Genomic DNA, 27811 nt, shown 5'->3' on the forward strand with positions numbered 1-27811 from the left:
CAGGAAGTCACTGCTCCTGGCCAAAAAAACAGTCCCGCTCATAACCTCCTGTAAACGTGGCAACTTTTTTTTACATGACAAGATATAACATCGGTGAATAATCAGCGAGCTTCAGAGGTGCCGCTAGGCAATTTTTGTTACCTTCTAACAAAGCTAGGCTCGCTTTTCCCGCCTTTTCTGTCTTTATGCTAAGCTAAAAGCCTGCTAGCTGTAGCTTCATATTTACAGTGCAGACTCTGAATGACATCAATCTTCTCATTTAACTCTGGAAGAAAGTGAACAAAGCATATTTCCCAAAATGTCAAACCATTTTTTTTTTACTGACACTATGTTGACCTACAAAAGTGTGTTGTCACCTTCAGCGTGAGTCTGTCTTTGCTGGTTTCCAAAAACTAGAGCACATGTTCCTAAAATGAAGTCCCTGGGTGAGAGACTTTTCTTCTAATTAGACCAGCAGGCTGATAACGTTTAAGACTGTCTAATCTTAACAGGATTTATCTTGTCAATCAAAAACACTATTAAATCAAAAAAAACTACATTCTACTCACTCATATTTTGCTTATGATGAACTGATGCTGTGCGCTTTATGTGCCTAATCAAAGACGTCTAAGCACAACATGGCAAATGCAAGCCTATAAAATGCAAACACACATTATACAGTTGTAAGTTTAGCATTAAATTCCACACAGAAGTTATTATTAGTCCTCCTTCACGGATCTACAGGTGCAAAAAAAATAAACCATCATAAAGAGTGTGTTAGTGCTGCTTAACAAAACGTGTAGTAGTGTTGTACAACATAGCATATTTCTGTGCTTGAAGAGCAAACAGTCACTGTTCAACAAATCAAAAAAAGGCTCTGCAACATATTTGGCAACTCTTCTAATCTTCACGAAGCTGTAGTGAAAGAGAGAGCTCATCTCCTGGTCTCCTGCATTGAAACTCGCACAGGCACTTGATCCGTTAAAAGAGAGGCATCTGTATCGTACTGTAATGTCTGGAAGACTTGGTGCAAAAAATAAAATAAAAAATAAAAAAGGCTGCGTCTGTCTGAGCTCCATTCAAAAAAAAAAAAAAAAAGAGGGAATTTTCGGGGTTGTTTCAGGGGGAATTCCAACATTACTGCCGTTTGGTTTGTAACTGCACAGAAGCAGATTTTTTTTCCAAAAAAATATTTACAATCAAACGAGAGAGAAAAAACACTGTGGCTATGTATGAAAACGTCTCCTCTTGAGGCTTGCTGAAAGTCAGATTGGATGGAATTCCCCTTAAACTTAGACTACAACATCCCGCGAAGTGTGGAGGAATAAAGTCTTTTGTTTAAAAAAAAAAGAAAAGAAAAGAAAGGCCAGATAGAAGGCACTGAGACTTGGTTTCTTTTCCATGCTGCTGCTCCTTCAGACGTTCTCACTAGTTACTTCTCATAGCTTTACTAGTGTGACAGCAGACAAACAGGCAAGCCCTTGGACGACAACAATACACAAAGCGCTTCTCACACTGCACTGGGATTGGATGGAGTAGCTGTGTGTGGGTCCAGTGAGGTTCTGCTCTCTGCGTTTAGTGTCTAAATATTGAGGAAAGCGGCATCTGTGGCCGAAATGTGTCTGACATGCAGCGTGACCGGGTATCGCTGTGGTTTTCGGTGGGGGTGTGGAGGTGTCAGTGAGGTATAACAGTTGAAAGGTTGCTCGGGGGGTGGGGGGTGGGGGGGGGCTGGTGTGGCTCTGATTGTGCTGCAGGAGCAGGATGGGGGCGAGGCGGTGAAGTCAGGTCTCAAAGTACTTGTAGATGGCTGTGACGTAAGTCATGACGTTCTGCCAGTCCGGCCGCTCTGTGTGCACCATCTCATTAATATCCTGCAACAGAGAAAGACATGTTAACACAGGGAATACTAATAAACTCAAGATTTATGTCTCACCAAGAAAAAAACACATATTTTAGACAAATTTGACCATGATTTCACTTAATTTAACAAGATCATTCTTCATTAATTAGGTGAGCATATGTGGAAACTTTCTCCATAACAACTGAGGTAACTGTCTGTTCATGAAGGCCACAAGATGTAACTGTGAAAGTTCAGAGGGAAATCTAATAAGTGAGAATTTTTTGTCAAACATCTACATCCAACATCTATAAAGACCCTTGAAGCTCACGAGTTAATTCTGTACACTTCTTTATGAAGCAGGCCAGACTGATTTTGAAAAACGCACCATTCCTTCAACTGAAAATATTCTCTTATATTCATTTATTCCAAAATTCTGTCATTTTTGTAAACTTCTGACAGCGGCAGGTCAGTGAGGTTTACAAGGTTGAAAGCAGAACAGTAGACTTGCCGTTTGAATGCAGAACATGATGTAGTTCATGTTTGGTTAAGGATTAGAATGAGCTGTGTCACAGGATGAAATGTTTTTATCTTTAAAAAAAACATGATTAAGTCTATATTTTTGTATGTGATAAGAGGCACTGATTGTGAATGTCAAATATGATACATGCACACAACTGTATCAAGTATTTCAGGCTTGCACACTTGGAGACAAAATTCATTCTAGCATCAAAAAGTGTATGTAGGGTTCAAATATGCAGAGTCAAAAATCATATCTTGGAGGGAAAAGAGGGAAAAATTGATGTTGAAGTTTTGGCATTTCATATGTGACCGACAGTTGCACCTGGGTTTCCACCATATCTCTTCATTGCACTGTTTTTTTTTTTTTTCTTATTTGGAAAAGTCATTTGTAAAGCTTACCAAAGTGCATTTGATCCCTACACTCTCTGCTGCCTGGAACGCTAAAGTGAAGTTTCTCCTCTGAGGAAAAGAAGAGAGTCAAAGTCACACACGGTGAAAAAAGTGCTGCAAGTATAAACACACAAAAAGTCTGCTGGTTTCAAATGTGCGCTCCTCTGATTTCTACTTGCCTTGTCCTGGCTGGAGAGCTCCTGGTAGGGGATGTGGGCAGGCAGGTAGGTGTGGAGCACGGCGCAGAATGCCAGGCCGTCGTTCCAGCTGCTGCTGAAGTTAGTGATGTCAATGTTCTGAAAAACACGGCCACAAATCATTTACACTCACATTTGATTTGACACAACATTTACAGTCCGGGATAAAAATCGATGGAAAACCAATTTCTGGGCCTGATCCGAAACTTCACAGGGTGCCACATTTTATCCGGAGTCATGAATGTCACTGCCAGTCGCTGCACGGTTTTCAACAGCACTTCCAACAACATTATGGTCACAATAAATTCATGAAACTATTTCGAATGATTTAGCCGCGGAGAAGTGATCTGATGACAGTCCTGCAGTTTTATGTGAAGTTTCAACATTACTCACCCATATCCGATTTATCATCTCATCTCCTCCACCATCAACTCTCACCTGACCTTTGAAATCAAACAATCTACTGCACTTTACAGTCAAATCCATCACGTCTAAGGTTAAAATGGTATGTTAACTGCAAACAACTGCTAAGGTTCGATGTAACTCGACGCTTAAGTCTCATCAGAGTCGTAACTTTTGCCTAGATAGCGCATCATGTTTTTGTCAGGCTACTAACTCACAGGATGTGTTAAATGTTGCACACTTCCTGAAGAGGACCTCGGGTGCCATGGCAACCATCACCGACATCAACTCAAAAGGAGCAAACATCAGCTTGATACGGTGAGGGACTCTAGACACGCGTTTATTATCATTTAAGTCGTTTCTGGGGACGTTTATCGGATCACTGCACATGTTTAGACAGCAAATAAGACCTATGAGTGAAAAGCAGCACCGTGACAACATACATGCTCAATAACAACAGCATCACACTCAACTGGAACAGACACACCTCCATTTCATTTCAACAGGTTCAACAGCCTCATGAAAGAACAACTCGTTAACATCTGTTACACCTGACAGTGAAACACCACCTACAGCATCTTCCATCCTTTTGACTGACTTCCATGTAATTCACAGATGTTTTAATACACGTGTCAAACTATCTTTATCACCGTCACAGTACAGTGCTGCTCTAATGACACATCGAGCAGCTGGAGTAAAACTTACTTATTATTTCAGGTCCCCTAAAAAGACTTTAAAGACTTTTTCTTCTCCATGCACCTTGAAAATGGGGGAAGTTGTTCCAGAAACCTCTACTCTGCTTCCACAGGTCCCCTAATACAGCCAAGTCTACTGACACTGTTAACAGCAGGACTTGATGCTCCGTTCTTGATATTGTTATTACAGTGACATTTTGCCTCAATTTTTTGGGGGGGGACGTTGAAACAAGTGATTTATGACAAGTTTGTGCAGTTAAGAGTGTTTTGGCAAATCAGACTCAAGCTCACAAAAAAGTTAGAGAAGTTTGGGATGAGATGTGCATGTTTTTGCCCATCTCATTTAACACCCAAACATGACAAACATGTAGTGCTAAATGAATAATTGTGTGGTCTCTGTCTGTGCTGCTGACTGTTGTAGTGGCTTTTCCAAAGACTGTTTTCTTTAGTTATCGGTGCCTTTAATAAGAAAAAGAAAAAGAAAAAAAAAGGAAGAAAAAACATCAACTCTTTTTGTCAATTTTGATGGGAACTGGCCACAAGCCACAAAATACATATTTATATTACAAGCAAATCCACTGCCTGCCATGAAGGAACAAATGACCTTTCTCTTTTTTTATCATATCCCTCTTCTGTTTGAAATGATGCTAACAGACACTTTAGATCATGTGGGATCAGATGATGCTGGTACTTCCCTATGACTACCACCATAACATACCTGGTAACCCTCACTCTTCTTCTGGCACCACTTCAGCAGAGCGTTTCTCTTGGAGCCTCCGTACTCTCTGGCCAGCGCAGACAGCGGATCCTTCCTCTCTTCTCTTTAACAGACATACAGGAGAGATGTGTGAGCAAACACTCTCCCACAGTTTTAGAAGATTTATTATGTCATGAAGAAAAACACATTATAGGGTAAAGCGTGTTTGCTCGCGCCTCTGGCTGTACTTTTTTTGTCAGCGGACCAATCACAACTCAAGTAAGAAGAGGTGATGTCATAGAGGTAACGGATAGATTAAAATCATCAAAGGGGGGGGATGAGTTAAAAAGCACAGCATGCAGGTGAGTCAGGTGGTACCTTATGCGGCTGCGTGCTGTGGGGGTGATGGAGGCGGTGGGGGAGGAGGAGGACAGGGAGAGCGGAGAGGAAGCGGCGCTCATAGCCATCAGGGAGGATGAGGAGGCCCCGTCTTGAGCAGACATGTCCCTCTTTATCTCCTCGCTGCTCCGGCGGGACACTGCTCAGCAGGTAACAGCAGATTAATAAAGTCTCATTTTTAGGGAAACCAAAACTGGTGATTGGGTTCATTTTTAGAGCTCAAATTCATCTCTAACCTGATATTGTCTTAGTGGAGTCCATATTGGAGACCCTCTGGAGGGCAGAGGGGGGACGGCTGGCCGAGCCTCCCCGGAGAAGGTGCTCAGCTGTAAATATACCACAACATTTACATCACACACACACACACACACACATAGCACGAGTGTTTCTATAAGCGACTTCCTCTGAAATGAGATGTAACAGGGTCAATAAAGAGACGCATTCCAGTCCCTCTGAGTTCAGAGAATAGTGACGAGTGGAGGCCGACTCACTCCGAAAGAAAACAATAAATCAGGAGGAAAATAAACCCAACATCGGAGGCTACGGCCAAGTACGCACGTTCACATGAAACACTTGAACTCATTACTGATGAGAGTGAACTGATGGAAAACTCTGCAGTATGCGGCGTCTCATTATGTGCCTCTTATCATCCTCACGAGTGTTTTGATTAACGTACAGTAAACCTGCTGACTCCCGCCGCCAGGCCTCTGGGAGACTACGGTCCCTTTGTTTCTCATGAGAGAGGAGGCCATCCTTTCCCATTCATCGCTATGATCATTTATTGAAACGTAAGGGAGAGAAACCCTTTATATATTTATACCTCATTTTTTTGAGTGCTGAATGCAAGATACTCTTATTATTTATTATTATTATTATTATTATTATTAAGTATTTAAATAGTCAGTGTGAATGCTGCCTCACCTGGCATGGTGATGTCCGTGTAGCTCGGCCTCTTGTCGCTCAGAGAGGAGAGCGGCTTGGATGCTGACATGGACCCACTTATGGAGTGTCTCTAAAAAAAACAACAGATTTCTGGCATTACAGATCATGTGAGTATAAAGGCTTTAAATTATACTCTCAGAAAAAAAAGGAGAAAAGTTGTTGAATGAAGTTAAGTGAGAACATTTTAGGTAATACTCTAAATACGAGCACAAATACACTCAACATCATGAAAAACAGAGAAAAGAGAGATCTGAGAAACCTATTTTTGGGGTTAAATCTGTCATTATGTGACAGGATCACATGTTGAATCGTCTTTTTTTAGTTGTGCCGTTTTGTTCTGAAGGTTTTATGTTATGACACTTTTTTTTTCGTTTCTCTATATTTCTACAGACATGTCAGCAGAAAAACCTCCTGATGCTGCCTGAGGAGGAAGCTTGAAATGTGTTGCAGTCAGGAGGAGGAGGTGCTGATCCAAGGCTTTTTCCTCCCTTCTTTATTGCCTCTCACCAGTTTACCATCAACAAGCTTTGGAAATTATAATAGAGGCCATCAAATTTAGAGCTCTAACAAGGCAGAATGTGTGACTGATAATGTGTTTTTATGCCTTGTGTAAATATCAAAGATGAATTTTAAAAACATCACCCAGCTGTTGCGCCAATATGGGAAAAGAGGATATTTCAGCAACGTAATTGCCTTTAGCTTCATATATTCTACAAATCCTGACAAGCATGACATGTCCTTAATTTATTCTTGTCAAAATATTTTAACACCCTATATAGTTAAGGCACCTCTCCTGTACCTGTATGGGTGAAACAGCAGCTGCAGGGGGCGTCTTCATAGGACTGGGGCTTAGGGGGGTTCGTGGTAGTGGGGAGGCTGTAGCTGTTGGAGGCGTCACAGAGGCACCGTTGGTAGGTGGACCTGGACCTAATTTAAGAGTAACAAGGGAGCAGTTAGTCACATAGAGCAGTTTAGACCTGTTGCTGATGTAATCAACTACATCAGGAGCTTCAACTATTTAAAAAAAAAAAAAAAAGGTACAAAAGCGAAAGTATATAAATGAGAAAAGCAAAGCGGCGTACCTTGTGAGGCACTGTCGAAGCTCTTGATGAGTGTTTTGACGGTGGGCGAGGGCTCTGAGGAGGTGGAGGACCGCCGGCTGAGACCCATCCCCTGTCTGAGTGCAGCCAGGTCTCTCTCTACTGCGTTCATGTAGTTATACACTCTGCCTCTCTCTTCATCCTGCCTGGGGGAACAACACAGTACTCTTCTCAGTATGTGCAGTATATACTACTCCACTACTCTCCAGTTCACTTTGAAGTATACTTTGTATTACCATACTATGATAATACTCCACAGTACGGTTGAAGGATATCCAGAATTTCATATCATGCAGAATTGACAATTATGGGGAAACAGCATTTGCAGAAGCATTATTCATCATTTTGTCTGTGATGGTAATCTTTCAACCGTGGGATTGGTCAAAGACAAATGAATGCAAACCTTGTTGCTGAAAAATAAAACCCAAATTAGCATTTTTGTTTAGAAACACGAGACAGACGATGTGAGCCTGATTGCTGGAGCTCTTCCAGCGCTCTTCTCTCTGAGGGTCTTACTTGCGGCTCTTGACCTCGTCCAGCTCTTTACTCAGCTTCTCGTTCTTCTCCTGAGCTTCCTGCAGCCGGCGCCGCAGATCTCCAATCTCCTCCTGCGCTTCCGACTTGATATCATTAGCAATGACAACAGCTGTCTGCAGATCAGCCTGGAACTGACGCCACTCCATCGACTCCTCCTGTGCACGCACACACACACACGAACACACAACCCAGTTAGTCGGAATGATACATTAGATCATTAAAGCACTATTAAAGCATTTCTGTGGTCTCTGGGGGGCAGCGGAACAAGCTGTAAACACATATGACATATTGTTGCCACATAAAGTTTACGTGGTAAACGTGACAGAGCAAAATAAGCATTCATTTAGGGTTGTGTTACTATGAGCTCAATATTTACTCCTCTTGTAGTTGTGTTTTTAGTCTCCACCAACTCCTGAGTAAAGTATGTGTCTCTTTAGTTGCTGAATTCTCCACTATGTTCACTAGCTGGTCACAACCTGTATCTGTCTGCTGTTCAGTGCTGGGCAGGTAGTGTACAGTGGCTTCATCACAGAGATTTTTGAAGATATAGATGTTAATTGATTTAGCATATTTTGAAAAATATAGAGTGACAGACTACAGAATTGAGGCAAACTTTTGTTAAGATTCAATGGACGTGCTGAAAAAGCTCTCTAGGCAACCAGGTGATTTTTGTTGTAAGACATGCCGACTGATCAATCATTACCAAATATGATGCATCGACAGTGTCATCACCCTAAGTTGTGCAAACCAAATTTTGTTCGAATATATGCAGCCAATTATGAGATATAAACTATTTGCATTAGTGGTGCCCTCTAGTGGAAGTATATGCCAGGACTGCGCAGCAAAACTTGGACTTAGCATCTAAACACCAGCACAAAGATGATTACAATACCTTAAGCCAATTTTGATTTATGAGCATTTATGTAAAATTGAACTTAAAGACAGTTTTAAAAATGTATCATTTCAAGACAGCATGGAATATCAGGAATCCAGTGTTTTTTTCTGGTTTGGTCCAGATATGGTATGTGACGATTGCTCATACAATGTTAGACTGTCTGAGATTCAGTGTGGATTTATACATTTAATAAAATGGAAACATATCTGTTCTATGAGAAAAGATTTTCTATGTAAATTGCCATGACCTCACTCTCCCACCATTTAGTGGGTGCTGGAAAAGAGAGACTGTCTCATCCTAACACGGACAGCTGCTTCGCCCTGTCCTGTGCCCAAACACGAACGCCCCCTGCTGATTGGTTGGAATAGGGTCGTGTGGCTCTGTCCAAGCCACTTTATTCGTTTCTCATTTACAGTCTGAGCTGTGTATCAACACTGTGTTTTTTCCAGCACACACAGAGCAGACAGCTAGCTGACTGTGAGGAAATATACGCTGAATTTGATAAAAAGTGTATTGAATGTATTTCCAGAATCACTGACTCTACCTTTAAGATGGAACCCTGCTGGTTATTTCCAGGTCACAGTTGGTGAAGGTGATTGAGCATTTGCTATTAAAGCTCCTGCACTATGGAGCTCTCTGCCTACTGAATTTTGACCTACTAATTCACTTTTTTCACTTCTTAAAACTTTTCTCTTTGTATACACTTTAAGAAATGTTTGATATATATATTTATTTATTTGGTCCTATTCATTTTATCTCTGCTTTCTTATCCGACTTGTTTAGTTTTATTTTCTTTGTAACATTTTTAAGAAAAGTGCTACATAGATACATTTCATTTTTTATAACACTTCTTCCTGTAAATCCAGTAGCTTATGAATCTTTGTAAATAATACATATCTATATCTAATCTGTATTTTATACAAATACTATTTGACCCAATCAGTTGGTCCTCAGATAGCACCAAGCATCACTGCAGTGCCTTTAGACCGTGTTGAAACTGATATTCTTAAGGATGCGGGGAGCTCCAGCACAAACGTTCAACCTGGTTCTACTTTTGCCAGATCGCAACACAGCAAGGCCTCCACAGACCTGAGGAAAAAAAACAACTGCTGGCATGTCGTACCAGGGTTGTAAAATGTTTACAATGTTTATCAAGTATTATAAGTGTGTTGGCATCTGATGAAATGCCAACACACATGAATGCAACCACAAGTGTTCTTGTTTTTTCTTACACAGGGCAGATTGTGGTAGGAACACCCACTTACCCTCAGTCTGCGGTGGAGAATCTTAATCTCTCTCTCCATATCATGCTTCTGGTCTTGCAGCTTCTTCACAGAGTCTGAGATAGAAAGTAAGATAAATGTTGCTACTATTAATGTCACCATGCATTCATGCACCACGCTGTCTTACTAATGCAAGTTTGAAAACTGCCAGCTGGAGGAAAGTTTTGCAGGAGATTAAACTTTTAAAAACACAGAACATGAGAAACTCTTGATTAACCAGTGAACTACATGTTGGATTTGGTTTCAATAATCACTGGTTCCTTGAGTACGCATTCTGACACATTAACCTATCACCAAATCAAGCTACAGAGGGTGTATCCGGCCCTGCTTACTCTCGAGGTCGGTGATGATGAGATTGTCGTGCAGTTTGAGGGCTCGGTGTTGCTCCACCTCATCCTCCAGCTCAAAAATGGTTTCCTTCATGTCGACGATCTCCGTCTCCTTTTCCTGCAGCTCCTCTCGCTGTTTCTCCAGGGCGCACTCCTGCTTGGCCATCTGCTGCTGCACCTGTTCCTGGAAGTCTCTGTATTCCCTGTCCAGCTGCACACACACACACACACAGGAAGACGGGCATCCTTCATTTAATTTCTAACAAGCCATAATGTAATTAGCTGACTAATGTGCAACAAAGCTTCAGCAGTGTCATATTGGAATTTATTGAAATGAATTACATATTAGCGTGTGTGTTACTGTACTACACACCTGCAGTTAATCCCTGCTGGTAAGTGTGCAAGTAGACTCTGGAGAACTGAAACTACAATTCTAGTTCAATTTTGGCTTAAAAAAAATATATATATATATATATATGATAATGCTTTTACAGATACAAGCTTCATGAATACCATTCAGCTACTCCGGAATATATACGAGGCTGATTTGTATATGTTTGAAAGAATTTGAGATTAAGGATTGCATTATCATGCTGGACACTTTCATTGAGCATCTTATGGCTTCATGAAATAATACAAGACCCTAATGTCCAGCTGTAACTAACCTTACTGAAAGTGTCCTGCAGCCGGGAGAGTTCGCTGCAGGCTTGTTCCAGCTCCTTCTGCATCTTCGAAGCTTTGGCTTCAGCCTCCTCCTTCCCCAGCCGAGCACTTTCCAGCAGCTGGCAGATGTCATTTTTGTCCCCCGCCGTGTGGAGAGAGTACAGCTCGGCGACCCTCTGCCTTTCCTGGTCCAGCTGGCCTCTGCAGCGGCTCAGCTCCGCTTGGTCGCTGCTCACCGCCGCTTTATACTCCTCTAGCGCGGCAGCCATGGCCCCCCGATCCTGCCTCTCCGATTCCAGGATGCGCTCCATTTGGTGGTTCCTCTCCTTCAATGCTCCGATCATCTCCTGGGCCTCTGCGTTGTCCTGTTCGGCCATCTTCAGCGTGTTGGACAGGTGCTGTTGCACCCCCAGCAGCTGCTCCCTCTCAAAGCGGGCGTTATCTGCCAGGTCTCCGTAGCGCTGCTCCAGCTCCATGTAGCGGCCGCTCTTGATGTCCTCTTCTAGCACGTATGATATGTGATGCTCGTCCAACAGAGAGCGCAGGTATTCGATCTGTCGGCCGTACAGCTCCAGCTTGTCGCTCTGCTGGCACAGAGAGTCCATGAGGATGACTTTCTCCTCGCCGAGCCGCTCGTTCTCCCCGTTCAGCTCCTGTGTGATTTGCTGCAGGTCGGCCAGCTCCTGCAGCGTGGCCTGGAGCTCCTCGGCGGTGCTGTGCTGGTTCTCCTCCATCTGATGGATGCGCTCCGTCAGACAGGCCACCGACACCTCGCTGGCGTTGCCGCTGCTGCCCCTCCGCGAGCGATCTCTGCTGGGAGCGCACTCCGACTCGGACGACGAAGAGGCTCCGGAGGGGGCGTCCAGGGCGTCATCGCTGGAGGTGACGGCTTGGTAGACTTCGCTGGATTCGCTGTCGAGGTTGTCCGCTGAGCCTCCGTGCTGGTGTCCCGTGAGCAGATCCTCCAATGAGCCGGGGGCAGAGCCTTCTACTGAGGAGGTCAGCGTACCCGTGCCTCCGCCGTCGCTCTGCCCGCTGCTCGCTGCCAGGTCTGGGCTCAGGGAGGCGTAGTTGAACAGCTTGTCCGAGGCGTCAAGCCTCTGCTCCAGAGAGAAGCCCAGCGCGTTGAGCCGGTCTTTCAGCATACGGTTCTCGCTCTTCAGCAGGTTGAGCTCCTCTCTGATGGCCTGGTTCTGCTCTTGTAAGAGAAGCAGAGTGGACTCCACATCGGCTGCTGTGATGGCCGAAACCTGCGGCTTCTCCTCCTCTCCGGCTTCCTCTTGCTGCGGCTCGTCCTTCCCTCCCAAGCCCAGCTGGGCCCGCATGTCTCTCAGCTCGCTGCGAAGGTGCAGGATCTCCACATCTTTGCTCTTAGCCAAACCCAACAGGTCTTTAACTTTGGCCTCCAGAGCCACCTTATCGCTGATCTGGCCATCTGATTTCGACTTGCTCATACGCCCATCGGACTCTGCCGGGACCTGGTTGCGAGAACGCTTCCCTGAGGCGACATCTCCTGCTGCGGCCCCCGAAACCGACTGCTTCTTATTGGCTGACGTCCTGGTTGTTCGTAGACGGTCTCGTGATGCATTTGGCTCCTTTGAAGTCGAGGATGTCGTACGCTTGTTTGAAGTACCTTATAAAAGACGAGAGAAAAGCAATCCTTACAGTTCTAGAAAAACAACATCACAAAAGATAAGATCAATAACCAGGCGTAGCATCTTTAGGAATACCTGATGTTGTCTTTGGTTTGCTGTCTAGGGTGCTAGCGTTAGTCCCGATAGAGGAAGTCCTCTTGGTTTTGGTGACAGCATTATTTGATGCAGGATTCCCTCCGGCCATGGCTGCTAAAAGATCATCATTACTTTTCACCTGAAAGCACAAACATTAAAAACATTTACTCACTCAAGCTTCACCAGCATACAAAAAAAAGAGATTTGTATCAGCCTCACATCACATGATGAGTCTTACCTTAGACAGAGGTGCTGTGCTGTTGGTCTTGGCTGTGGGCTTTCCGGTGCCAGAGTTAGCCGTGACCTCTGACTTCACGCGATCCCCGCTCCCCTTACTCACCGCTGGCCGGACCGACTTCTTCATACTGAGCTTTCTGAGGCCGATACATTTACAGCTCAATCTGTGCACAGAAGAAGGGAGGGAGAAAAGGTAACGTATGTCAGCGCGGCAGAGTGATAGCTCCAGTTTTCCATGGAAGAGGAATTCTTTCCACGGAGGCGATTCCCTAAACAGGAGAAAACATTAAAAGAGCTGAGCACATGTAGAAAACTGAAAGCATTTCTTCCCTCTAGTCTGACTCTATGATGTGATGTTTAATCTAGATCGTTGGTGTTTAGTTAGTAGTGGCTTTGAAAGCATCTTTTGCTCCTGATCTCTGCAAGAAAACCTCTGATTTAGGAACACAGAGTAAACTTTGACTTCCAAAACCTCCACTAGATGGCCGGTCAGAGTTTCCTCACAGCTCTTGAGGTTTCACTTGGCTGACAGCTGAGGCACCGTTGACACTGATAGAGATTTAGTTTAATCTGTGTGGGTGGTTTCCCCTGTCAGTATGTATTTATTTTGTGAAAAGAATGTGGTCTAAGCACAGACGAAGATAGGCAAAAAAGGGCTTTTTCCAACGTCGAGTAGAAGCAGAGCCAAAATAGGGAACGAGATTCCTCCTCGGATCAAAGCCAGAGTTCAAACCGGCACAACTGCCCGTCATATTTTTGCGAGGTAAAAAAATGCGAGTCTGTTGGTCTGTTACCGGGCAACCAGTGTGATGCACTGCAATTCATCTTTCACCGCCAGGAAATCATCTCGTGCCATGTTTGTGCAAGATGAACTCCTACCAGCTCACAATCAACACCGCTCTGTTTAAACTACCTCACAAGCCAGAAATGAATCCTAATAACCTTTTTAACGAGGGAAACATTCTCAAACACACTTTGATTGGTATTGTGTGTTGAATTAGTAACAGATGATACACGTGAGGCACCTGTAACTAAGTTGGAGTTCTCCGTGGCAGTTTCTAGAATAATCTGTGTTAATTTGGTAGGGGTGATGATCCCAGCTGTGACGAAATAATAGAACCTAATAGAACACCAGAAGCTTTTCCTAAGTATTGTTCACAGCTTGTGTCGAGGTCTGAGGAGATCCTGAATGGATGCCACGATAGCAAAGGAAAGTGATTGGGGACACAGCTGGAGACAAAGAGTAAGTACTTTAGCAAAGACTTGGATGTCTTCTCGCACAAAGGCTCTTAAAGGAAATAGTGAGCTCAAGTGAGTTATTGTACACAGGAAACTCCTTCACAATCAATCTGTGAGTCAGTGAGCGGTCTGTTGTTTTCCTGAGGAGAAGTTTGTTGGGAATAAAAATAATCAAATATCAGCGGCGAATCGGGCTTTAAATAGAACACTGTGAGAAGAGGCCGAGCAATTTACTATAGAACAAACAGCTTGAATCTCTGGTCTTTTCTTCTTCTTTTTTTGGATCTGCTCACATGTGAGGAGCATATTCTCTCCTTTCTGTCTTCCACATGGTCCAAAACAACCTGCTACTAAACCACAAACTGCGCTTTAGTCAAAAACAAATACTTTTCTAATAGATTTCAGCTGTGTTTCCTACGCACAGGTGTTACGTCAAATCTTGTCATCCTGCACAAAATCTTCCACTTTGAGCTCAGTCTTCAGAGGGATTTCGACCAAAAACATCTTTATCTGGCTTATTATTTCTTTCAGAGGAGTGTGACTGGACATGCAGATTAAAGTTGCACAACATGAAACCTTTACTACAAATAACACCTACAGAAAATGACCGGTTAACTTCTCACAGCCACAAAATACTTGTCACATACCATAAGGCTGTGGACAGCTGTGTGGGGGGTTTACAAGAAGGCTGCATGCAAACAAAAGAAACAATCTCTGTGGTCTCATGTGGAGAAAAAGGCAAATAATGTGCAAGACCGTGCTGCTCTGTGGCTCCTGTGGTGCAAAGGTAGATTTTAGTCACTGAAACAGACCCAAAGTATACTTAAGGACTGCAGGTACACCACAAACTGCACTTGAACACTCTAGAATAATTAGCAGCGTACTGCAGCATGTTACAAACACTCATCTTTGTCCTCACCGTGTTTAAAAGATAATGTCATGTCCGTCCTTTGAGAACATGTTTCTCATGTGTGTTTGGGTATCATTACATCTTGTCCATACTATACTAAGACATACCTTTAAATATTTACACACTGAAGCTAAGAATAATTGTCGTCTTTCAGTCTGTCGTGGCCAGTTATACAATCCTGCTATGAATGTTTGTTTTTTATCAAATACAGATTTTTGGGCACAAAGAATCAATGTAAACTGAAAATATGTAATGTCTTCATGTCACAAAGCTAGTAACTTCCCCAGCTGATGATGCAACGTTGTGTGTGATAGAAAGGAAATTAATCAGCAACTATCATTTAAGTATATTTCGAAACAAAAGTAACAAACAACAGAGTCGCACGGCAGTTTGTGAAACAGTCACGAAATTCTATCTATAGATTTGTGTACATGGACACGAATTTTCCTTTTTTTTTTTCCGTGACGCTAACCACAACTTTCAAATTAAAAAAATTTAAATTGGTAATATCTTTCGTGTCTGGATTTTTTTTTCTTCTGTCAGTCGGGACTTAGAAACCGTTAAAAACAAGTGTTAAAAAAAAGAGGTGTGGTTATGGTTGGGTTAGGTTAAGCCACAAAAACTACAACAAAGTTGGGTTAAAATGATCACTTAAATGATAAAGTTACTAATGTTACTTCCTTAAAGTTAGGCAACTTTCATTGTCACAGAAAAACACCAAGACAAAGAAAATGTCCTGACAACATAACACTCATGGTTAGAAACGAGAGGTGAACAGCAGTCTCCTACGGAAAAGTCCACCTTTTTTGCCATTTATCTATCTTACGATCCATCAGCACACAAATGTCTCTTATACAGACATGAAATACTTCCAACTGAAATACATTAGTTTAAAAGGCATGCTGAGTGTCACGAAAAAAACGTGAAAATTCGTGTTAATGTATCGTAGACGAATCTATAGATTACGTTTCGTGACTATTTAACGAACTGTTGTGAGACTGGGGTTGGATCTTGATCATTAGGACATTTTAATAAGCACTTTTCATTTTATAGACCAAACAACTCATCTATAAATTGAGTAATGAATCAGCAGTTTAACCAGTAATGAAAAGAATAATTAGTTGCAGCCCTACATACACGTGACATTTCAGGGATAAAACAAGCATGCTGGTGCTTTAACTGGCTTATTCTTATAACTAAAGATCATTGTCAATGTAGATCATTATACAGTCAGTTACTTACATTATTAATCCACAAATAGTTCGGTCTATGTTGTCTTTAGGGTTAAGACCATGAACTGCAACATCCCACAAATTCAGCCAAGGACATTTGTTAAAACCGTCTCCCACACTTCCTGCCGTCTTCCGTCATTCATTACAATTTATTACAATGCAACGTGACATCTTTAAATCACTTGGTTTTTTTCCTGGGAGTCTAAAACTCAAAAGACATTGAGTTTATTACTGTAGGAAACCCAAGCAAATCCTCACACAAGCTGAAACAGGACAGTATTAATCCATTGTCAAAATAGTTGAAGATTAAGTTCCTTCTGATCAACTTATAAATAAATGAATCATTCAGTTCTGACGCTTAAAGCGTAACCACCCTTGTTTCTTCTGATTCCTCATCCTCGTCTCACTTCACTGTATAGCCTTGTGTTTGCGTATGCGTGCACGTATCCGTAACACACGTGTTTAAACTGTGCAGGGCGTTTTCCTGAAGTACTGACATGTGCACTCCGCAACTAGCCAGCTTTCTGAATAGCTGAATGTGTGTCAAAGCAGATGTCTGAAAACAGAGAGCTGCTAGCTCGAGCGCAGCAGCTTTTCATTGGGTCTGAATAGACATGGGAGTGCAGGCCGGGGACCAACAGAGCTGCTAAATGGGGCAGAGTCAGCGTCGGCCTTTTTTCTTTCACCCTCCCGCTCGTAGTCTGCACTATCTGCTGCAGGAACAGTCATATATATACTCCATAAATTCATATACATGTACATATATACACACAAGTTTAACTTCTCACACTAGATTACACCACATCTGTGATTAATCAATACCAATACAATGTGGTTTCTGTTTCCCAATATTAAAAAAACAACTTTCCTGATGACTTCACATTATTGGGTTGACTGCTCATGTCATCATAAAGTTTTTTATGTTAAAATATAGAAATAAAACTTTAATAAACAGGACAGAAATGAAGGTCAGAGCCCATCAGTGACATTCAGTGTCAACTTCTATTCTGAGTCTACGAAAGGATCACTGACCACAAGTTAATGTAATAATTTGGCCCATATGTAACAAGTAAGGCTGTGTGCTATTAGAGGTGGAGGGTTGTCAACTAAATTATTTACTTGTGCGAGACATGACAACACCCTGTAAGTCATCCATACAAAAGTGGCACAAACCAGCAACACGTGTCCCGATTCAAATCAAACAGAGCTGCAGTTTGACCGAAGGAACAGGAGCGCGTACTGTTCCTTTACACGCAGCTGAACAAAAAAAGCACGAGAAGACGAAAAGGCAGAGTTAAGCCTGGAGGGAGCGGAGGAGGAGGATTGTTGGAGGGGGTGGTAGTGGTCTAAGAACTCATAAATACCCCCTTCCCTGCTCTCCTTCCTTATTCATGCTTTAACTGCGGGGAGGCACTTCCTTGCCATAACATCAGCTTCCTGTGGTGGCGTCTCCAGTTAAAAAAAAAAAAAGCGAGCCTCACAAGGGTGACTGTGTGTATAAGGATAGGCAGGCACCGGTCTGCCTGAGTAAGAGCAGACTTTGATTTTCATTTTCCAAAATATGCCCCAATGTTAATACACAAGACCGGAACACAATTAATCTAGTTATTTTTTATGATGTACAAATGACAACCATCAGTTTCAGTACTTTATGTAGTATGTCTAACATGTCTTTGGATACTGGACAGGAGGAGTACTTAAAGGACAGGTCATATGTTCATATGAAAAGTGACCGTAATCATTCCTCCTGTTCATACTGACTATTAAAATTTCTCTTTCAAATGTGCTTTCAGAGTAAGGGATGGAGGACAAAATCCACAGTGTGTCCACACAGTCATTTAAAAGTTGATGTGAAGCTTATATGAGTCTTCATCAGTGTGAGTTAGTCATATCAAGTGATATCTGACACATTTACAGTCTTTTTAGCATCAAATTCCCTCTTAGTGTTTCCCTGTTGAGCTGTGGTGGAAGTATAGTAACAAAAAAAAGGGACTTTAACGCTAAAAAGACTAACGTTGAAACATATCTACTTGATTTAACTCATTTGAAACTCCATATTAGCGTCAGATCAACTTTTAAGTCCATTTTTGCACAGAAGGAGGACTGGATTTTGGCCCTGTCATTTACATTCTAAGTGTATTATAAAGGGATCTTCTAACAGTCAGTATGAGCAGCATGCAAACAGCAGCAGACTTTCCATGAGTGGAGACTTTTCCCCCTAAAATATTTTTTATAAAAGCAAAGCGATGATCAGGCACGGCCAAGTGGGAATAGCTCATAAGTCATATCTCCTGGACACCGATTTAAAGAGTGGGCTGTGAAATGTTGCTCTTTCCAAGCTATTCCAGGAAAGTTGAGAAACATCTGTGGTCATTTCTCCTTCAAGAAATGAAGCTTTTAAATGAAGTGGGTGTGAGAGAGTGAGAGAGGGAGGATTTAGTAAGACATACACACAGGCTGCTGTTCTACTGTTGTACTCCTTTTGCACCATGTACACGCTGCAACTAGTGACGTGTCGATCACAAACAAGTCGCCATGACGCAGCTCCTTTAGGTCAACGATGGTAGCCAGCTCATGCCTGTGAGCCGATTTCTTCTTCTTAATTCTATTGTTTATGTGTATGTGCATGTGACCAATCACATGTGATGACAGACAGTTCAGCCTAACTAAAACTGTTGTATGCTGCTGTTTCTCATGCTTGAGTGTGATTTGTTTGAAATGGTTTGTGTTTTGGATAGTTCAATATAAATATAATGTTTAATACACATGTAAAAAAAAGTGCAGTGTTTAAGGTTTTTAAACCAAACATATTTTAAATGCAGGATTAAAGATTAAATTACTTTTGATTAAGTATTTGGTGGTGGTACTGATTGATATCTTGGTATCTCACTAAAGTACCAGCTCTACTTCTTCTAACCTTGCAGGTCACAGTATCTGATGGGTCACCAAATACACTGCAACACCGATTCTCATTGATGAGCTGATCCAAATGATGTGGCTCATTATATGAGCCGGAGCTCCCATCACTGGCTGTAACATCTCTCCTCCCATGCAAACCTACATTGTTCTCGGCTACACCTCCGATAGTAGCATCAAGGCTAACGTCACCACTAACAGTGTGTCATTCAAATACATAAACTGATACTTCACTGACAAAAACGATAAGGTAATGACAAGTAACCCACTCTGTGGAGCATTTAAACATCATTACCATCACGTTAGAGACCAAATAGCAACTTAAAACCAGGGAGGTAACCGAGCTAGCTCGTTAGCTGTGAGATCACGCAAGCAGCAATTTCACTTCCTGTTTAGCTGAACGCTTTCAAAACAAAAGAGCACACCCTTCAATCCATTCAATAACTTTTTGCCAACAATATGAAAACTCCAGAGGGCGAGAGTTTGACACAAAGGGTGAAACAGTGGCAAAGTAGGTCACACACATAAACTATAAAATATGGTATATACAGCAGAAATGTACAGCCCGGTTAAAAACATAGTTTAAGCTTACAAACAAGACTATCCAGTGTAAGTAACTCCAAGATCAAATTATTTAATTATTTATTTAATTTATATTAATTATTTTAAGATGTTAATATTCAGTTAGTCATATGAATACTGGAGCCAAACCAACAACAATACATATTTAGTTTCAATACCCCTACCAAGAATAACAAGACATATTTTAGTATGTAGTCACAATCAGAGCTGGGAGACATGGATTATGTTGAATATAGTGATACTTTTGACCTACTACCTTATTATCAATACTACAATAATACTGTAAGGATGACTACTGGTGCTTTCCCAAAAATATTTACACAACCAGATTAGTGATGAATAATCATTACTCATGTTGATGTAATGACTAAACTGGGTAAAAACAAATAGTGAGAACGGTCTGGTGAGATCAGGAAAATTATGTCACTTTACTGTAATACAGCCTTTAAAAACAATCTTTAGCCTTATCACGATATTACAATACCAAAAATCTGAGACGATACTTTGTCTTATATCACGATAACAATATAATAAATATATCCCACCTCTAGTTACAAAGACATTTTATGCAGAATTTAAATATAAAATGCTGTCAATTGAAGCAGCACTGTTTAGAAAAAAACTGCAGTGTCACAGTTTTACTAACAAACATTAACATATAGCTGACGCCTTAACATGAGGTCTTATTTTGATAAGGTTCACACTACAGATGCCCGGTGAATGTTTCTAACTCGACATCTGCACTAAAACCTGTTTACGTGATTAAAACCATAGTTGTGGGGTTATTAAAATAAACAAGATGCATAACGTGACTCTGCATAGTTAACTTAACCCTGGGGTGTCTTCGTGTGCTTATTTTCAGCCATTAAACGGAGCTCAGCTGTCAGTCAGCTGTGGCAAAGCTAAGGCTGCTATCATTAAGCTAACGCTGTTAGCATAGCCGGCAAAAAAGGTAGTAAGCTGGGAAAGTATCCATACCTGCGGTTCTCTTAATTTTTCAGTCTGACGGCTTGTTAAATGTCCGCTGAATGTTCATTAGGGGTCGCAAACGGATCGTTAATCCCACAACCGGAGACAGCAGCAGGCAGCATCGGTCTCGGATGTCAGCTCCTCTCTGCTGCCCCCTCCTCTGGTTGCATCACCTCAGCATCACCCTCAGCACAGGAGGGACAGTTTATCTTCTTCTTCTTCTTTGATGTTTAACGGCAGCTGGCATCCATACTGTTGCATTACTGCCATCTTCTGGAGTCAATTAACTCCTACAGTGTCCTCATTGTTCAACTTTTCCCAGAAATACTACATTGGATCGACTGGAAACTAGAAATCTCGCGAGGATGGTATACAGTTAGTGTAAGAATATCGCGATATTATTGTAAATTGTCCCTGGTCAAATGGTCACAACCTATTCTTAATCTTGTTATCTTCTTTTCTGATTCTTCCCGCTTACTCACACTGACTAATCTATTTTGAATAAGATGTAGATGTCTTCCTCTTATCTCCCGATCTCAGTGCAGTTGCCATTCCTTATTGATACTGTTTCCATCTGATTTTGATAGTTTGATATGGATGTCTATGATTGGATCTACTTTTTCATTTCCCGTAAAACCTATGTGAGCAGGAACCCATACATATGTGATCTCAGTGCTTTAATGTATTACTCTTGAGTGTATCCAACCATACCAGACATCTAATCACGTTTCAACTTTTTTCTTTTTTTTTCACGTGTCCACAATATTTTTTACTGTCCTTTCCATGATTATCTGGTGTCAACTCCTCAAGAATTGACATGTCTCCACTGATTTTAAATTATTTCCACGCAGCATCAAATGAAAATCCTCCTTCTCGTAAAGAACATTACTTTTGTTTTTCCAACTGACAATTGAAATCCCCATTTCTTCCCCCACATTTCAACCTGATTTATTCCGTCTTGCAGTTTTTTTTAACTACGTGATCCAGATTTCTCAATTTTTTCCACGAAGCACCGTCATAATGATCTTCCCATATCTAGTGACACACTTTCCAAAGATGTAATTTATCGTAAACAGAGAACAGTAGGGGACTTTTCACACTGCCTTGGAGTGTCCCACTTTCTACCTCATATTTTCTGCACATGTCAGATCCAACTTTTACCTTAGCAGTTGTTCAAAAGATCCATTCCTCTAATCCCCATTAAATGCATCTTAATCAAAAATCCCTCCTCGTGCCTTCCTGACCTCATCCTCTAGACATGACACTGAAGTTCCCCTTCCTTTCCTAAATCCACTTTGACACCTTGCTGTCTAAATTATACATAAATCTTTCACTTACCATTCATTCCATGAGTTTACATATGTGCAATGTTAAGGTAATTGTTCTATAATTTAATGGCTTACTTGTATCTTTCCCCGGCTTCCTTATAGGAACAATAAACCTCCTCCAACTTGCTGGTATTCTCTCTTTCTCCCACACTTTATTATATCATATTAATGATACAATCCTTCTGAACTTAAATATTTTAACATAATATAAAATGTTTCAGCCTTTCCTGGACAAGTCGTCCCAGCTTTAACAAGTGCTCTTTATAACTCTCCTATAGTCCCTTTCCTTCGTCCTTAAAGCCTTCATGTTTTCAGATTTTGTTTTCTCTTCTTCCCCCCTCAGACAACATATTATAAATGTGTACTTTAACAAAATTATTAACCAATAACTCAGCTTTCTCTGTATTAGTTAGTGCTATTTCATTTCCATTTGTTAACACAGATTAACTCCACTCTCTTCTGTCACCTCACATCTTTCTAATCATCCCCTACACTTCTCCCACTGGAGTCATGTTCCCATGCGTGTCACAGAACTTGTCCTTTTTACCTTGCCTTGCTGTCTTCCTTATTAGTGCATGAGCTTTTTTTAAAACTAAATATGTTGAAAAATGTGAGTCCTTTTCATTTAAATGCCATACTTTCTGCCTTCAGCCTCTTTATAGTTATTGTCCCACTATGGTGCTACTTTCCTTTTTGCTTTTCCTTTACTTTCAGGGATAGATCTCAGAGCAGCTGTTCAAGTAGCTTGTTATTTTATTATCAAATGTTTCCATAAAAATATTACCATTAATCTGGTTCAGACAACCAGCTCTCAATTCATTAAACCTCTCCCAGTCAGCTTTCCCAACGCCCCCTGTCTACTTCAGTCACTGATGAATGAATGTTTATTTTAGTGAGGATTGGATATAGGTCACCACTAATGCTTCCTTCTCGGTATGCTTTCCAGAGGACAGTTTACTGCCTCCAGGATGTTTAAATATCCACTGCTTCAGATATTTATTATCTGAAGCAGCATTATTGTCTGCAAATGACTCTTGGCATCTGCAGAACATCTCTGCTACCAAAGTATACACCACTGACTTCACAAATTAACCTTCTGTCAGAGAGGAGGATATCAGCAAATGTACTGTAGTAAATTACTGGATAACCATTAATATTAGTGTTTGTGGATTAGAGCCCAATCCCTAATAGGTTTACATAAATTCTCTACACAATTTATAATGTATCACACTTTAATTATGATCAGACTATTGAGTTATGTGGACATGTGGTCTTAGCAGAAGAAAACAATCAGCATTAATCAACATTATTGTAGTTGTGTGTGCAGTTACTTACAGTGTAATGATAATGATGCCTAATTAACCCTCCTGTTGTCCTCGAGTCAAGGAAGGAAGGAAGGAAGGAAAGGAGGAAGGAAGGAAGGGAGGAAAGGAAAGAAGGAAAGAAGGAAGGAAAGATGGAAGGAAAGGAGGAAGATGGAAGGAAGGGAGGAAGGAGGGAGGAAGGTAGGAAGGAAGGAAGGAAGGAAGGAAGGAAGGAAGGAAGGAAGGAAGGAAGGAAGGAAGGGAGGGAGGAAGGAAGGGAGGAAAGGAAAGAAGGAAGGAAGGTAGGAGGGAGGGACGAAAGAAGGAAGGAGGGGGGAGGAAAGAAAGAGAGAAGGAGGAAGGAAAGGAAGGAGGGAAGGGATGAAAGAGAGAGGAAGGAAAAAAAGAAAGGGAGAAGGAGAGAAGGAGGAAAGGAAGGAAGGAAAGAGGGAAGGAAAGAAGCAGGGAGGGAGGAAGGAAGGACAAATGGAAGGAAGGAAGGGAGGAAAGGAGTAAGGAGGGAGTGAGGAAGGAAGGAAGGAAGGAAGGAAGGAAGGAAGGAAGGAAGGAAGGAAGGAACAGTCAAAACAGACAGGGTCAATTTGACCCGGGAGGACGACACAAAGGTTAAAGGTCATATTTAATTTACCGTAGTATGTTACACAAGCATTTACTTTGCTCATACAGTGGAAATGTCTGGATTAACAGGTCATAAATGGTACATTGATTCTGGTATTTGTAATTAGGGAAGGGGAATAGATGCCATTTTAAGAATTTTAAATTATTTTGAATTGTTTATTATAGTTTTTGTGGAAAAACCAAATCAGTCACACATCATTGTTCCGATTGATATATATATATATATATATATATAAATAAATGTATTTGATATTTGTATGTGTTGTCTTAAACAACTGTAGAGGTTATCCTTAATATAAATGCTTCACCAGTCCTATACTGATGAATTTGCAAACTCCTCTGATGGAATACATATTTAACAAGATGCACAGATGCTGGCTAACAGGACAGACTCAGCACTCTGAGTGTATTTATAGTCCAGTATGAGCTAAATACACATGATTTATAAAAGAGGACTGAAACATGGCTGAGTCTGGTGATCTGATGTGATAAAACAGAACTGCGTCAGAGATTACACTTTGAAGTCTCTGATGTTTCCCCCCCTCATTTCTCATCTAAGAAAGAACACATTGCAAAAAATAATATTATTAAGTTTTATTTACATAAATCATACATACATGACACACTGGTCATCGCTCAACATATGAATCACTAAGAATTATTGCTTATCTTACATGAATCACAAGTATATAGGGTTATAGTGTGTGCTAACAAGTTGTTTGAATACTTGCAGTGATTTGGGGAAAGAAGATCTGAATACAAGCACACTGTGTATTTTCACAGGGGCTTTGAGAGTAATACTATGTATGGGAATGATAAACCTGTTGATACCCCAGGAGAGTTAGAGATATGAGTGAACGAAGGGTCCTGTTAGGGAACATTTGGTATTCCAGATAAGCATAATCTCCATGTGCTCTCATTTCTACAGCAGTGTGTGTGTGTTTGTCCTATAAAGGTACTGTAGGATACCATAAAGAAGGAATGCAGTAAGAAACACAGATGACTTTAGATATATAAATCAAACCAGGCGGAGGCTACAAAACCAATGTGGACACACAACATATGAAATATGGACTAAAGACAACTGTGAAATTAACTTAATACACACAACAGTATACATTCCACAGGTGGAAGAAACAGTCTTTGTCTTTTCCTGGAAAGATTTGTCTTTCACTTCCTCCCTTCCACCTTGAAAAAAACCAAACACTCATATCTACATGAAAGTTTCTGAGTGGCTTGAACACCACAAGAAGAACCTGTGCACTCAACAAGGTCACTATACAAATTGTATAGCACAGAACAAAAAACACTTAGATTTCCATTTAGGTCAACATGCCTGCATGTTGTGTTTTAACTACAGCTTTCAGTATCATACTTTTTTAAAAATCTCTACTAAATTAAGAGAGCGTGTAAACATTAGGTTAACTGAAATGTTCTATTGGTCATCAGCAGGGAAACATTGGCACAGGTGAGTTTTCAACCAAGTCAAACATTTCTAGTGGGGGGGGGGGGGGGGGGGGATTTGTGCAGACATGAAAAATATGTCCTATCAAATTACCTTTCATCCACAGCAATAAGTCTTACAAAACAACAGAATTCCCCCCCTCTGTGAATATGGAGCTAATGTGCACAGTGACAGAATGGGTACAGCAAATTATGCTTCTTGAAAATTTAAATAATAATAAAAAAAAGGAATATATTTAGTCCATACATCATACAGGGATGTCATTCACTGACACAGCAGGCAAGCTTGTACGTAAACAGAACACACACATGCTCATCACATCTCATGAAGAGAGACAGCTTTGGTCATGGTGGCTGTTTCCAGTTTACAATGTGTAGATGGCTCCCCCTGGTGGCTGAATTGTGCATCTGCTCAGTAAACCGGCCAGTCGTAACTGCTCAGCAGCATCCACCTTATTAAGCAGCTGACATTCTTCCTTTGAACAGGACGTTTTTTGTTTTTTTTATGCTCCTGTTATACTTCAGTAGAGAAGAGAAGGCTTTGACGTTTGCTGTCAGGTGTTGGGATGCTCTCCAACTGGAGGAAGTAGAGGAGGACTTGCACCTAAAGAGACACAGGTAAAAAGGTAAAAAAAAAGGTGATCAGACTTACAAAAAAAGGTTGAAAGTGATTGTCGGAGTCGTCCTGACAGGAGTTTTACCTGAGCCATGACCTCGAGAGACCAGCTGTCGTTCATGGAGATCGGCTGTGAGCTGTTGACGGTGATCTTGCTGTCTTTTTCAGACGGTCGAAGCAAAGTGGGGCCAAAGACTGTGGCTAGATTGTGCAAAGACATCTTGTTGACGCCCTCGTTTTCTGTCACCCTGTAAGAGCAAAAATAACATTCAACCTACAGATATGCCTACTTATAAAAAAAAATTAAAAAAATCCAAACAGTACAGCTAAGTTTGACCTTTTTAGGTGGTCTAGGAGGAAGATGAAGGTGACCAGATTGGGTTCCGGTAGAGACAGCAGCAGGTTGAGCATGCAGCTCTCCTTTGCTACACTGTCAGAGAGAGCTGCAAGGAAAGAGCACGAAATATCTAAATCAAACCAAAGCTCATGTTTATGTATATATGTTGTAGATATACTCCAGATAAGGCCAAATGGTTCAATATAAAGACTGTGACTGACCGATGCCTCCAGCAAAGTTGGGATACAGCTCATCAGTGAAAAGAGGCTCCGGCAGCTCACGGAAATACAGCTTCAGTGTTCCAGCGATGGCGTTCACGTCCATCTCCCTCATCATCAAAGACACGTCCTTGTTGTCTGCAGGGAAGATGAGACACCAGTCAATATAAATATCGAAGAACACTGAGCACAAGCTGAAAAAAAGCACTTAAGAGCCTCTATCTTTAGTTTAGCATGAGTGCTTATTTTCCAACCGTACGAAAAAAACGAAATTCAAGCCGAACTCACTCGAATCAAAGGCAGCCTTTAGTGCCTGGATATCAGTCGCGACACCGGACACTCTGTAGATCCCCACCTCCTCCATCCCCCGTCGCTCGATCTCCTCCACGCACTGTCTCACAATGAGAGGAACCTTGGAGCGTTCTCGCCTGGTGAAGCCGCAGACACACAGAAACAAGGCTTACAGGTGCTACTTACAAATCAACTCATGTATTACTCTAAATACATGTAATGATTGAAAAGTCCTTTAGATTAAAGACAACATTTCCCATAAACACTAAGGATGGTGTTACAGTTCATGTTCCACCTAACCAACTGATACATTAGTTTAAAATGCTGTTTAGAGGCTAATGGATGCTTTTAATATTTCCTGTGATGGTCTCCTCGAGGTAAAGTCTAAAACTTCATGGTATGGATGATGTTAAAATACTACACAATGCTCTGGTAGAATAAGCAGCACTGTCACTGGCTCTCCTTCATTTCTCAACTCTGAGACTGAAGAAAACTTCTCAGTAAATTCCCTGGAAAGCAGCACTTCACCGAAGTTGACTCATATCCACAACTCACTTAGTAACTACGTGGATTTTCACTCCGAAGACGCCAGACTGTTTCCGTGAAGGCATTCGCTTCAGGCTGAACTCTCTGCTGGTGAACTTCATGGAAAGCTTCACCTCAATCTGAAACAAAATAAACCCATTACTTTAGACAACTGTGGGCTAATGTCAGTTTACAAACCTTGAAGCTAGACTATGTAAAGTTTGGCTACAAATGACATTAATGCTAAAATATAACATAAGGGTAGAAGAGTCAAATTCTAGATGTAGCAGCAAAGTGTCTAAATGTATTTCAGTAAGCGAGGCTGCTTATGAGTTCAACTTTTCATTCGTAAGAGCAAGAATGTGTCATTTTGTATTATTTCTTGTTTCCAAAGTTACACAGTC

At 41.4% G+C, this 27811-nt stretch overlaps 2 protein-coding genes across 3 annotated transcripts in view; both read right to left on the reverse strand.

Moving 5' to 3' along the window:
• Positions 1-1719: 1719 nt before the first annotated feature.
• Positions 1720-20869, reverse strand: specc1la (sperm antigen with calponin homology and coiled-coil domains 1-like a). The gene is made up of 16 exons (XM_062417676.1): positions 20695-20869; positions 12839-13001; positions 12601-12739; positions 10873-12503; positions 10211-10418; positions 9861-9934; positions 7680-7855; positions 7146-7309; positions 6863-6990; positions 6043-6133; positions 5358-5447; positions 5101-5260; positions 4744-4846; positions 2911-3027; positions 2741-2800; positions 1720-1853 (listed from the first exon to the last, which is right to left on the reverse strand). Exons 2-16 carry the CDS (start codon positions 12962-12964, stop codon positions 1764-1766), a joined length of 3357 nt encoding a protein of 1118 aa, XP_062273660.1. The 5' UTR covers positions 12965-13001; positions 20695-20869; the 3' UTR covers positions 1720-1763.
• A 3666-nt stretch (positions 20870-24535) lies between these two features.
• The window catches only part of si:dkey-91m11.5 (PH_BCR_vertebrate and RhoGAP_Bcr domain-containing protein), a 31646-nt gene continuing 28370 nt past the window's right edge, over positions 24536-27811 (reverse strand). For both annotated transcript variants that reach the window (XM_062418286.1, XM_062418287.1), the window contains 6 exons: positions 27438-27547; positions 26880-27019; positions 26595-26729; positions 26374-26479; positions 26122-26284; positions 24536-26024 (listed from right to left, as the gene is read on the reverse strand). In XM_062418286.1, the coding sequence (XP_062274270.1) occupies positions 25935-26024; positions 26122-26284; positions 26374-26479; positions 26595-26729; positions 26880-27019; positions 27438-27547 (744 nt within the window). In that variant the 3' untranslated portion in view covers positions 24536-25934. The remainder of the gene's footprint in view (positions 26025-26121; positions 26285-26373; positions 26480-26594; positions 26730-26879; positions 27020-27437; positions 27548-27811) is intronic.

This window comes from Scomber scombrus, chromosome 4 (assembly GCF_963691925.1).
Source record: "Scomber scombrus chromosome 4, fScoSco1.1, whole genome shotgun sequence".
NCBI classification, from domain to species: domain Eukaryota; kingdom Metazoa; phylum Chordata; class Actinopteri; order Scombriformes; family Scombridae; genus Scomber; species Scomber scombrus.

What these genes read in the sequence shown, in the direction of transcription:
- specc1la (XM_062417676.1), bottom strand. Translation starts at nt 12,964, where the DNA reads ATGAAGAAGTCGGTCCGGCCAGCGGTGAGTAAGGGGAGCGGGGATCGC. An exon ending in ACAGCACGCAGCCGCATAAG is followed by an intron (nt 4,847 to 5,100) that starts GTACCACCTGAC and finishes TGTCTGTTAAAG; the next exon opens with AGAAGAGAGGAAGGATCCGC. An exon ending in TAGGGATCAAATGCACTTTG is followed by an intron (nt 1,854 to 2,740) that starts GTAAGCTTTACA and finishes TCTCTGTTGCAG; the next exon opens with GATATTAATGAGATGGTGCA.